Here is a 13,748-nt window from a genome sequence, read left to right as displayed (position 1 = left end):
AATTCCCTTTCAATGTTGCTATATTAATAAGAGTGCTTTTCTTCTTTCGGCATAAACAATTTAGCTTCAAGGAGTGACGTTTAAAATGAGATCATAAAACAAATCTGTATGGTAACTTGTTATCATCACATACACAGACACTTTCTGCAATCTAATTAACATATGCATGAGCACAAGTTAGTGGAAATAACTGCACCTTTTTTCCCCTTATAGGTACAAAATTTAAATGTTCAGCCTATCAACCACTATTAGGTACACCATTTACAAAAATAAACCTTTCTGGAAGCCTATATACAGTGGATTCTGGTTAATTAGGACACATTGGGACTAGAACATTTTAGCCCAACTAAGCTGCTGCCCCAATTAGTCAAAATTTCATGGAAATAGATATAAAGGTATAAAAAATGCAAACTACCATTTAAACTGAGTAACAAATTATGTACTTGAATGAAATACAGTACAAATTAGAATACTACCAATACTACTGGGTATTAGTTCCTAATAGATCCCGATGGAGGAATTCATCCAGTGTCTGCTGCTGTGTTCTTTTGAGTAACTGTAAATGAGCAAAATCACTGCCTTCATGCAATGTTTTCGGCAATTGCATCCTCCAAATCTTCATTTTCATTGTAACATTCAAGATGATTGTCGATACCCTCAAATTCTTCATTGCTCCTATCTTGCTGAACTAATGAAATCATTTCATTTTCACTCCCGGCCATTTCTGGCATCTCCAAGCCTGAATACTTGAAACCCCAGTGAGCAAAACTGTTCAGAATTGTCTTAATGCTTATTTCTTGCTAACTATTAATGAAAAAGTTATCTGCTTTTTAAACAAAAATGCTCACTATTGACGTTATTTTAAAAACTGTTCACTCTAAGCATGATGTAGTGTCCAACATCCACACAAGTGCAATGTTATTTAGAAACTGTTTGGCAAGTTTCCAGTCCCAATTAAACTGCATACTGTCCCAAATAAACGAAGTGAATCCTGGCTATTTTTCTGATTAGTTTTTGCTCTTTAAGAGTTGTCCCAAATAAGCTGCTGCCCTGATAAACTGATGGCCCAATTAACCGGAACCCACTGTATTTTCATTTTGTCCTTTACTGAAGACAGATTGAATTTAAGGAAGTAGAAATTACAGTGCAAATCTCAACGCAGATTAATTTTCTATGAATGGTTCAAAAATATATGAAAACTCCAACATGTTGACATTATTCCTAATTCTAAGCTTAATTTTATACTTTATTTGAACCAAAGTAAATTTAAGAAATTCTAATCTGTGTTTTGTAATTTGGGGATGTTGTATTCATTACAAAGTTTAATAGCTGCCAAACAGCAAAGAAAGCTTGTCTGGTTTTTACTCTAATTTTGGTGATATATTTTACATCCCTAATTGCACTCTGCTGGTGGCAAACACAGGAATTCCATCCTTTGGTATCATTTAATGTTCATCTTGACTGATCTGACAGGAGCATCTGGTAGCATTTTGCATTAACTCTGAAACAGAGATACTCTGATGCATTTATTGGCTACTCCATCTGTTTTTGACAGCTCTTACATCACCACTTTGAAATGGGCAAAGTTTACTATTTATAGATCTGGAAAACTTCAATATCTCCAATTGTGCTTCCATTGATACAATAACCGAGATCCAAAATTTGGTCAAAGGAATGAACCACTTTTAATAGAACTCTGAATCAAGCCATGGTATTAGAATGCATCTTTGACTCAGCTGCTAACTGCTAAATGTGCTACAAGTTCGGCAATATGTCCTCCACTTGGAAAATTATTATTTTTTTTCTGATTTATGGTGAAAAAGAACTGCTGAAGGAATCAAAGATGGAGATTGAACTGTATATCGAACTTCAGCTAAGTGAGAATTTGAGTGATGGGTAAAGAGATATAAGAGTAAAATCAGCCAGAGATCCAATTATTTGTCTATTGCTCTGTTAGAAAATACATCCAAGAGGAATTTAGTTGAGAATCCAAAATAGTAGTAATTAAGCTTCCACAACTATAGAAGTGTTATCTGTTGGCACTCACTGTTGAATCCATGCAAGCCGAATAATTGCATGGGTGAGGTATTGCATATAGCATCTGCAAAACAGCTGGTGACTTCATGGTGGGGGGGGGGGAAATAAAATCAGAGTTGTAAAGATCAGTCTCTTGGGTTATGAACAATGCACTAATTTGCCTCTTTTTTTATTTGCAGTAAGTCAATGGAATCCTGTGCTCAACATGTGTCCAGAAGTTAGCCTTCCACCACTTCCTCAAAAAGGTACACTCAAAAAATGTTTATACTTGCCAACTTGCCTTGCTCAATTATACAATTGACATAAAGATTTGAAGGATAAAGAAGATTAAAGTTGGGGAGAAAGAAATGTTATACATGATGCACAATCTGGTCTAATCCCTTTATTTAGACAACGTGGTTCATGGTGTAACTGCACAATTTCTTTTTCTGGGTGATGCTTTGCTCACTTTGGGATGACAATGTATACTGAACTTCCCGTCCCTGTTAGCTAATCCCATTACAAGCTCCCATAATTTAAGGGTGAACAATAAGTATTTATACGGGAGCCTGCACTCCAAATTAGGCAGACAGAAATATTACAATAAATATGATTTAACACTTCAGGTGGGAGACCTTAACCAAGGTGTTCATTTTCCATTTATGGTTGATGTCTATGACCAACCACACTGGTTAAGCAACTTCTCAGCACCCAGATGTAAGTTTCACTTTGAATTGCAGAACATTCCAACTTTAAAGGATGCTGTTGTTTGTCATTATCACTAAGCCAAAATTCTGGAATCCTATTCCCAGCAACATCGTGAGAGAATTTTTACAATAAATTTCACAAGCCTGCTAAACATGAGCGCAATGAATGCAGCAAAGAATTTATGCTATAAGATAATTGTTTGAATTATACTTAGCAAGCTGAAACATTTGTTTTATGAAAGGAAGAGCATAAAGGAAATGAATCATTTTCTGAAAGAAAGTCAGAAGCCTCCCAGTTATACTCTATAGCCTTTGCCAGCCTTCATTTTGGTTAAGGCTCCCCCTTTCTTAGGGAAACCACATAAAACAATAGTTCCTACCCGCTGTAACAATATGATATACCACAGACAATGCGTACATTATTTACCTTCACAAAAGAAAACCACTGCTTCCTGGTAAAGGTTCCACCATAATTCAAAGAGGTACATAACAAAACCACAAGAATGAAGTCTAGCAATTGTTGCTCTAATTTGATTGGTCACCATTAATTTCTTTTGTCCATTTGGGTTGTAAAATAGTTCTCTAATCTTAAATACTATATATGAGCTAAGATCCCAAAGTCAATTGGCTAAATGTAATTTTTCTGGTCTGATATTTACAATATTGAATAATGGATAAAGGAGAAATTAATTTCAATTCCTCAGAACTTCCAAAGCAGTTTAGAACTAATAAAATATCTTCTAAGGTGCATTTATTGGAATGTCTCCAATTTGCAGATGGCAAGGGGATAATTATATGCTTCAGTGATGTGAACTAAGGGATGATTATTCTCCAGCAGCACAGCAGAATCATTTCACTTTTCAGAGACTACCATTTTGGTTATTTAAGACCACATGAGATAGTGGTAAAAAACCTTAATTTAACTTCCAAAAGGAAAAGTGAGAACTTTGGCAGAGCAACAATGCATATTCCCTTGGTATTTATTATGTGTCTGTCTCTGAAATTAATAATTGCTTGGACTCTTAACTTTTAGTTCAGAAGTAAAAGTGTTACAAGTGAGCCCCAGCTATCTCCTAATACAAGCCATGTAATCTGAAACTGGTGGCTCACTCCCACTGCAGTCTCCAGCAAAATGGTACTGATGACCATCTGGTAGTGTCTATTTGATAGTGATGAAAATTGGAAAAGGTGAAACAATAGGTTGGCTTCCTATGAAGCGTTTAGATGAGCACTTGAATCACTTAGGCTTAGAAGACTACAGGCCAAGTTCTGGGTGAGGGATTAATACAAATAAATGCCCACTGGTCAGCAAAGATGTGGGAAGAATGGCTTGTTTCTATCTTCTATGACTCTCTCATAATCTCTCAAATCATCAGTCTGTAGCATTACAACTATGTAATAAAGCTCTTAGTGGAAAATCAATGTCACTGGCGGATGACTACAGCCATATCTTACTGTTGTCAATTGTATGTCATTATTTTATGAAATGTTGACGATTTCAGATGGTTTCAGCTTCCTGGCATGGGATGCACTATAGGTTTTACCATCTTATCCCGAACTATTGCTGAAGTCCCACAGAGGAACTATTGGAGCATACAATCGTAGTCTTTCCTGCATCAACAAATTTGGCCTTCAGGTTGCCAGAGGTAACAATTGCCATCAGACAGCTTTCTGGTCTGTGTGGTTTACCAGCTGAGATTAGAAAGACTTGTATTTCAATAGCAATCTTCCCATCCCTTTCTGGAGGTCACAAGGTGCAGTCAGTGAAGCTATCTTGAAGTCTAATTGCAATGAAGGAAATAAGCCAATGTAAGCGTATCGGGCTCCCATAAGCAGCAATGCAATAATGACTAAGTAATGTAATGTTGATCGAAGGATCAATATGGGTGAGGGGATGGACTGCAATTTGACTCCTCTGAAATGTTTTCAAATGATTCTTATATCTGCCTGAGAGACCAGATGGAGCTTGAGTTTTACACTTTAACCAAAAGTCGGAGCTTCTAGCAACACAGCATTCTCGCTAGAGTTCCAGTCTAGGTCTTTATGCTCAGTTTTCCAGAGCATAACACGTACCCACAGCCATCAGACTCAGAAACAATTCTGATTACTACTGACATAATTAGAAATGTTAATTTCATTGTGTACAGTATATGCAAGTTATGGGTATTTTAGCCTGGAAGATATATTTCTTTTAAAAACTTCTCTTTTTATTCATCTCCCTTTCTTCTTTTCCCCTGCTCTCTATCTTTCATTTCACCTTTTTGTCACAACATTCTTGGAATTGGAATATGGGTACCCTATCTTATCCAGAAAATTGCTAAGGGTCGACGGTGATGTGCCAAATTTCTTTAGCCTCCTGAGGAAGTACAGTAGAGCAGTGGTCCCCAACCACCGGGCTGCGGATCGGCACCGGGCCGCAAGGAAACGATATGATTCGGCGATACGAGTCAGCTGCACCTTTCCTCATTCCCTGTCACGCACTGTTGAGCTTGAACGCACGCGAGGTCATTACACACGAGCCACCCATGTCAGTGCGGAAAGGAGATCAACTCCTCGAGCTTGCAAATGACGGTGGGCTGAAAAGTATGTTTGACATAACATCTCTGCCGACATTCTGGATCAAAGGCAAGGCTGAATATCCTGAGATAGCCACGAAAGCACTGAAAACGTTGCTTCCATTTCCAACATATCTCTGCAATGAATGCAACGAAAACTAAATTGTGGAATAGACTGGACATAAGGAACCCCCTTCGAGTATCGCTGTCTCCCATCGCCCCTCGATAGCACCGTCTTGTTGCAGGAAAACAAGTATTCAGTCCAGGGCTCCCACTGATTCAGCGATATTGGTTGTTGCAATGATTTTATATGTTCATACGAGGAAAATATGCGGTGTGTGTTTAATATCCAAAAGATACTTAAAATGTTATGATGCTATTGACTTTTATAACCATATAACAATTACAGCACGGAAACAGGCCATCTCTGCCCTTCTAGTCCATGCTGAACGCTACTCTCACCTCGTTCCACCGACCTGCACTCAGCCCATAACCCTCCATTCCTTTCCTGTCCATATAGCTGTCCACTTTAACTTTAAGTGATAATGTGGAACCTGCCTCTACCACTTCTACTGAAGTTCGTTCAACACTTCAAGCTCCCCTGTCCTCCCCTGATAATTGACTTATTGGTATATTCATGCAAGGAACATATGTGCTGTGTGTTTAATATTAAATTCATTAGATAATCCCTTTTAGAAACGAAATTGAGTGTATTAGCCACTTATCACCTATACTCCAGTCATGATTAACACCCCCCCGAACAGAATTGCCAAAAACAATTTTTTAAAAATCAGCACGTACACGCACGCGCAAATTACGCATGCGCACTGGTGCTAGCGCAAGGCTTCATGGTCATTGTAGACTTTCTCGGGGTAAACACAATGTATTTGACTGCTACTCTTGTATGTTGGCAACCCTAACCCCCCCCCCCCCGGTCGGCCGGTCCGCAGTGCAAAAAAGGTTGGGGACCCCTGCAGTAGAGGTACTGCATTTCAGAACTTAAGAGTTAATGAGGACAAGGGAACACACACTCAATACTACTCTCACTCAGATCACTTAAGGCATTATGAGTTAAGTGACTATATGTTTCCACTTCATGATATTGATGTTTGCTGTTATCATTATTGCTATTATTATTATGACTATATTTTGTTTGCAGTTTCACTGAATCATTGGCAAATGCTGAAGGTGCCTCCAGTCCTTGACTCGGCAATGACCTCCTTTGATATTTTACACATCAGCAGCTATACCCCTGTAGTGACTGAAAACTTCATGAACAATGCCAGAGACTGGTGCCTGTCAGGTAAACACACCATGCTACTGAAATACAGAGCATCCAAAACATTTACAGTACAATATATTACTGAATTCACTAAACTGATTTAATGAGTCGAACTTTGTAACCCTAAATGCATGTAGACTGCCAGCAAGGCTGTCTTAAACGTGTCCACAGATTTCCATCAAATGTTAGCTCACTTATGGAAGAACTCTTAGCAGGTAACAGTCCTCAACAATGCAGACGCAAGAAACTGTGTGAGACCACACTGTAAGACAGATGAGAAGGGTGCAGAAGGGTACCAGCGTGTTGCCTGATTTAGACAAATTAGAGTTATAGGAAGAAATTAGAATGACTAGGCTTATTTCCTGAGGAAAAAGAGACTGAGGAGTGACCTGAAGAATTGGAAGTGGAATTGGTTTATTATTGAAACATGTTCCGAGGTACAGTGAAAAGCTTGTCTTGCCTACTGTTCATATAGATCAATGTCCAGGCTGGGAGGGATGATGTCAGCTGCTTTAGTGAGGCAGTGAGAAGTTCAGACAGAATCCCTGGAAGGGACATTGTTTTCTGTGATGTTCTGAGCTGTGGCCACAACTGTCTCCAGAAATATACAAGGGTAGGAGAAGCACAGATTGAACAGATATCTCAAGGTTGAAATATCAAAAATAAGACGACATAGGCTAAAGATGAGAAGGTGAAGTTTTGCCAGGGATCTGAAGGATTAGTTTTTTGCACAGATAGTGATTGAACTTTGCAAAATGCTTCCAGAGGAGATGTTTGAGTCATATAAAATATTATGCTTAAGAGCTATTCAAACAGATTCTTAAATAGGCATGGCATGGAAGCATAGACAGGCAAAATGATAGGCCAAATATTGCATTTCTGTGCTTTATGAATCTATTACCCTAAACTGCCTTTGACAGCAAGCCACGATTAGCGCCCAGGGTAGCAGAAAGGAGGCTTGGAAAGATTGAAGTCAATGGGCATCATGGAAACATATTCCAATTGTTGGAAATGTATCTCAAATCAAGGAAGATGGTTGTACAGTAGATATTGAGGAATAATTATCTTAACCCTAGAATATCACTGCTACTGTCCCTCATAGCAGTGTCCTAGGCTGAACCATCATTGACCTTCCCAAATTGTATCTGAGCTCATGCTATACAATTTCATGTGGATCTCCTCAGCCAATAAAGCAGTCTAGGCCCTATTATATTGAGTCTTAGGCAACGTATAGACTCAGACAACATCTACAAGCACACAAATGTGGAGTTAGATGGAATGTCCTCACATGTCTGGATGGGTTCCATATATCTCCAATAACTCTCTGGTGGATTGATACCTTCTAGGGCAAAGCAGCTCAGCTGAGTAGTGTCCACTCTATCATTTCATTCTATTAAATTCCAGAACGCATATTCTCACTCTATATACTTTCAAAGGATAATTCTTTCACGAGGGATCAATTAGTGATTTATGTTGCACACCTCTAAGGTAGTTATCTCCTTCCTTAGATATGAAGATGAAAATTTCTCCAACTACACTGACTCTCATTTGACCAAAGTCTTACGTAACTGCAGCAAGATATCATAACAATGACTACTACCCCACTTGTCTCCAAAATTACTTGACCTTGTACCACAAAGGGAGCGGTTCGGTACTATTACAATCGGCTTGCTATCGCAGCCTTCGGTATTGAGTAAACTCAAAGCCTCGGGTGTTACTGAATCAATGTTGCATTATTTACTCTATGTATTGCCAGAGATTGCTGCTTTATGCTGAGGGAGCATCAGGCCTTGACTGCAGAGTCAGAACAATTAGGCATTAAGATATTTAGTTTCATGGTTCAAGCTAACTGAGGGAAATGCGGTTTGAAACAGGTAGGTGGATTGGGTTTTGAGTCAAAGGAAAGAAGAGAAGCAATTGGACAGAAACGAGCCCAAAGAACTATAAGCAAGGAATATTCACTCCCATTACATTAAGTGCCCATGGTATTACAGGAAAGTTACTGGCATAGTTGGAGCTTTGGTTTATTGGTAGGAATAGTGAGTGGGAATAAAAGGATCCTTTTCTGGTTGGCTGCCAGTGACTAGTGGTGTTCCACAGGGGTCGGTGTTGGGACTGCTTTTTTTCATGCTGTATATAAATGATTTAGATGATGGAATAGATGGCTTTGTTGCCAAGTTTGCTGATGATACAAAGATCTGTGGAGGGGCAGGTAGTGTTGAAGAAACAGGTAGGCTGCAGAAGGACTTAGACAGATTAGGAGAATGGGTAAGAGAATGGCAAGTGAAATACAATTTTGGAAAATGTATGGTCATACACTTTGGTAGAAGAAATAAATGTGTAGACTATTTTCTAAACAGGGAGAAAATCAAAAAATCTGAGATGCAAAGGAACTTGGGAGTCCTTGTGCAGAACACCAAAAAAGTTAACTTGCAGGTAGAGTTGGTAATGAGGAAGGCAAATGCAATGTTAGCAACAATTTCAAGAGGTCTTGAGTACAAGAACAGGGATGAGATGCTGAGGCTTTATAAGGCACTGGTGAGGTCTCGCATTGAGTATTGTGAATAGTTCTGGGCTCCTCATCTAAGGTAAGATGTGCTGGCATTGGAGAGGGGTCAGAGGTGGTTCACAAGGATGATTTTGGGAATGAAAGGGTTATCATATGAAGAACGTTTGATGGCTCTGGGTCTGTACTCACTGGAATTTAGAAGGATGGGGGGGGTGGGTGTTTCACTGAAACCTTTTAAATGTTGAAAGGCCTAGACAGAGTAGATGCTTCAGGATGGTGGGGCATCCATTTAAAGAGAAATTTCTTTAGCCAGAGGGTGGTGAATTTGTGGAATTTGTTACCACAGGTAGCTGTGGAGGGCAGATTGTTAGGTGTATTTAGCAGAGATTGATAGATTCTTGATTGGACATGACATCAAAGGTTATGGGGAGAAGGCCGGGGAGTGGGGCTGAGGAGGGGGAAAAATGGATCAGCCATGATTGAATGGCGAAGCAGATGGCCTAATTCCACTCCTGTGTTTATGATGTTCCTGAAATGGTGTGACTTGACCTTGGAAATAGTTAAATTATTCTGATGTTATTCTGGTCCAGAGAGAATGATATTTTTTTGCCTACCATTGTTATCTACTAATTATTTAGGCTACTTTGATTCTTATATTACTAACCAAAATGAGTAATTTCAGTTTTCATGCAAGTGCAGATGATTTGCCACCTTGTTGATTTGCTCAGTGATGCTCTAGCAGGTGTAGAAGCCCCAATTACTATTTCCATGAAGGGGGCATATTAATTGGGCACCTGTTTATGCTTCTTTCTCATACAGCTTGTGCCTCCAATCGCACTTGTGCCTCAGTTTCTCTTCATCGTCAGTCATCAGGGATCAGATGTATCTTTTATCCTGACACACACAGCTGTCAACTCAGATTACAAGGCCATCACTGTCGAACACTGCTTAAGGAAGCTGCAGATGTGGTCTATCACAGGAAATGTGAGTATGAGCAAAGTTCTTGAGGTTTGGTGCTGTGTAATTATTTTATATATTTCCCTAACCCAAGATGCATATATCTTCCTTCCAGGCATGTGCATACTCATACTGTGTACAATGTCATTGATGTAAACAACTAACTGGAACATGCAAATTGATCACTTATCAAAAATAAGCTCAGACTGCATGTTTTGACACCCAGGCAGTCTTTAATAGCAAGTGATTAGTTCTTGGTTAAAAATAGTTGTGTTTTTTTCATAGTATACTGATGCTGAAGATAACTGTTACGCTCTTATCATGATTGTTTTCTGCAAATAACTAGTGCAACCTTAGGTTAAGGTTTGGCAGTCTCTCCTGATCTGAATGGCACGCTAGCAATGTGCAGAGTAATTACAGTGGTGAGGAATCAGTGTTGGTAACAAAATATGAGAAGGGGAGCTGCCAATCAGAAATGAGAACTGCTTGTCTGACTACACTTTCTCCCACTATATTGTAAGGATTCTTCCATTTCTCCAGTTCTATCCAGATCTTGTTCTGATTTCACTGGTGCTTATGAAATGTCTCCTTTTTCCCTTAACTCTGGCTTCCTTCTACCAAAGCTTATGGATCTCTCAGCCAGATCTGGCCCATTTCTTGAACTTCTGCTCTCAGTTGCTCTCCATTGCTCTCCTTCCTCTCCCTGCAAGGATTGGGTTCCCCTTGTCCTCAACATCGACCCTAACAGCATTCACATTCAAGATATAATCTTCTGGAATTTCTGCCGCTTTTGATCACATACAATCACCAGCCTCGACTTCCCTCTCTGTTGAGGGTTGGGCAAGGTCTATCTCCTCTGCAACTCCCTTGTTCACTCTTTCATGTCCACTAGTACACACTCCCCTTGCACCTTTACATGTACCTGCAGGTAATATATCACTTGCCCTTTTACCATTTCCCTTCCTATGATCCAAGCAGTCGTTCCAAGTAAGATGACAACTTACCTGAATTTCTTCCAATGTGGTGTACTGGATTCAGTGTTCACTGCATGATCTCTTCTACATGGGAGAAAGTAAGCACAGGTTAGGTGACTTCTTTACAGAAGACTCCCAAATGGACCATAAGGTTAATCCTGAGCTTCCAGCTGTTTGTACCTTTTAAATCTCCATTCCTCTCCCACTCTGATGTCCCGATCTTTGACCTTCTGCAGTAAGTGCAATATAAATTCAAGGACTAGAAGTGTATCTTCCTTAAAGAGACATTCTGGGCCTCAGGCCACAATGTTGAATTCCACAATTTCAGAATTTGCTTTTATAACTGCCCAGGAACTGGGCAGTTCTGATGTAAGGTTGTCAACTGTAATGTTTTCTGTCCACAGTAATTACTGTCCAGCTGGGCATTTTCAACATTTTCTTTCATTTCAAATTTCCAGCAGCGTCTGTGTTCAGAATCCCACAGTTCCAGCAGTTTGTTTATTTTGTCTCCTGATGTCCTCATTCATTTCACTTCTGCTCCTCCATACAGAGCACTATGATTAACGTTCATCACCCTCCCTTAGATGGGACCAACAGTATTTGTGCCCCCAAGATTCCCTTTCACTTCACCTTAGCACAGACATACCCTTTCTTTTCTCTTGTCCTTAAAATTTGTTTGTTTTCTCAAATTTCCAATTCTGAGGAAAGGTCATTGGCCGAAGCCAAAGACTTACTTTCCCTCTTCGCGGCAGATACTGCCTGATTTGCTCAATATCTCAGGAATTTTCAGTTTCTATTTCAGCTTTGAATCAGCTGTAGTAGTTTGTTTTTAGACAACTTGTCTGGTTATTTTAGTGAAAGGCAACCCCACTAAAAACCATAGAATGCTGAGCTGTGATAAAATATAAGCACAATAGGTGGCCACATGTCCAGTGCTACTTTTTGAGCAAGTTAAATATTGTTTGGTTTTTTTCCCAGCTTTAGGAGGGTCATGTGCAGGTCGCTGTGGGAACTATCAACCTGAAGAGGCCTGTCAGTGTAACTTAAAGTGTGAGGATTATGCAGATTGCTGTCCTGACATTCATGCCTGTACTGGTGAGTGAATAAACAAATTCCATGAGAATTCCGGCAAGCTATTGCTGACCATTAATGAGAACCCATACAGGAATTACCTGTATGGTAATACAGATATGGTATGAGCATTCCTCTCTCAAATGTTCTGTGAAAGTTATGCTCTTACTGCTAGTCAGTTCTATTTCCTATCACACATTTTCACCTGTACTGACAGATAATTATTTCTTGTCAATTCAGATCCTTTGTTATTAGAAACCCAGCCGCAGCTGACCTCTATATTAATTCCTGGTCATGGAATTCTGTTTGGAGAATCTCAAGATACCCGTGTTGGTGTGGAATGGAAAGCTGTAAATCGTTTCCTGGGTGTTCCATATGCAGCTCCGCCCACTGGCGAAGGCCGATTTAAGGCTCCAGCATCCTTTAACTGGACAGGACAATGGAATGCAACTTTCTACAGGTGAGCAAAGCCTTACCTGTTGGTTATTTCATTTGTGGATTGAACATTACTTTATCAACAATACAGCTGGCAGCAATATATTGCTTGAACTTAGTCTAGTTCTGACGATTAATCTTCTAAAGGGTAATATTGCCCTTGAGAGGCAGTTAGCTGAATATGAGGAATAGATACAAAATGCTGAGCTTCTCTGGAAAATTATAAATTTGAAATGTTGAAGTTTGGGAAAAAAATGAGCCAGACAACTCGTTGAACAGTTAAATATTAAGTGAAGGAAAGAGAAAAGGTCAATTTGTTATATGCAAAGAGTAATGTGATAAATTACCAGAGAAGTCTATCAAAATGTATCAATACTGGGTTCAGACATTTGTCTGCAAAAAAAAAAAAACAAAACAATTTTCTGGAGTAACTCAATCATTCAGGCAGATCTATGGAGGGAAATAGACATTCAATGTTTCAGGTCAAGACCTTTCAACATAAAAAGGTGAAGGGAAGAGGTGGAGAAGAACTACAAAGCAATAGGTGGTCCTGTGAGGAATGGTGGTAGGTAGATGGAGAAGAAAGAGTGGAACTAGTGACAAAAACTGCAAAGTTATATGTGGGAATGACAAAGGGCTGAAAATAACAGTATCTGATAGGAGAGGAAGATGGAACATGGAATGAAGGGGAAGACAGACAGGTACATTGAAGGAGGAGAACCAGTGGGATTAGTGTTTTGGTGATTGGCAGTGCAGTGAGTGCAGGATGGGAAAGGGACATACTGGTGGGACCAGAGTGGGTGTCAGGATACTGATTTGATCATGACAACTGAAAAGAGGGTTAGAGGAGGTTTACTGAAAGCTGAATTTCTTGTTCCTGCGGTCATACCATAGATTACCTAGGCAGAATATGAACTGTCATTCCTCCCACTTTACCCTGGCAGTGGAGGAACTTGAGAATAGACGGGCTGGTGTGGGAACAGGGAGAAGAATTAAATTGCTAGCAACATGGAACTCCATATGGCCATGCAGTTGAAGCGCAGATGTTCAGCAAAGTAGTCAGCCAGTTTGTGCTGGGTCTCATCAAAATAGAGGAGGCCATGTCAGGAGTACTGGATGGAATAACCAAGCCAATTGATTTGCATGCCATTCCTTGCTTTACTTGGAAAGGCTGTTTAGGGCTCTGGATACTAGTGAGGGAGGAGGTATAGGGACAGTTTTACACTCCTACAGTTACAGGGT

At 39.7% G+C, this 13,748-nt stretch overlaps 1 protein-coding gene across 1 annotated transcript in view; it reads left to right on the top strand.

Moving 5' to 3' along the window:
• The window catches only part of tg (thyroglobulin), a 360,953-nt gene that overhangs the window by 167,731 nt on the left and 179,474 nt on the right, over window positions 1-13,748 (top strand). Inside the window, exons 36-40 of the mRNA XM_072246581.1 lie at window positions 2,217-2,282; window positions 6,438-6,581; window positions 9,889-10,053; window positions 11,979-12,095; window positions 12,312-12,531. Of these exons, the coding sequence (XP_072102682.1) occupies window positions 2,217-2,282; window positions 6,438-6,581; window positions 9,889-10,053; window positions 11,979-12,095; window positions 12,312-12,531 (712 nt within the window). The remainder of the gene's footprint in view (window positions 1-2,216; window positions 2,283-6,437; window positions 6,582-9,888; window positions 10,054-11,978; window positions 12,096-12,311; window positions 12,532-13,748) is intronic.

The sequence above is a fragment of the Mobula birostris genome, chromosome 1 (genome assembly GCF_030028105.1).
Source record: "Mobula birostris isolate sMobBir1 chromosome 1, sMobBir1.hap1, whole genome shotgun sequence".
Classification (NCBI taxonomy): Eukaryota; Metazoa; Chordata; class Chondrichthyes; order Myliobatiformes; family Myliobatidae; genus Mobula; species Mobula birostris.
The sequence above is the reverse complement of the archived record's forward strand: the minus strand, read 5'-3'. Positions and strand labels throughout refer to the sequence as shown.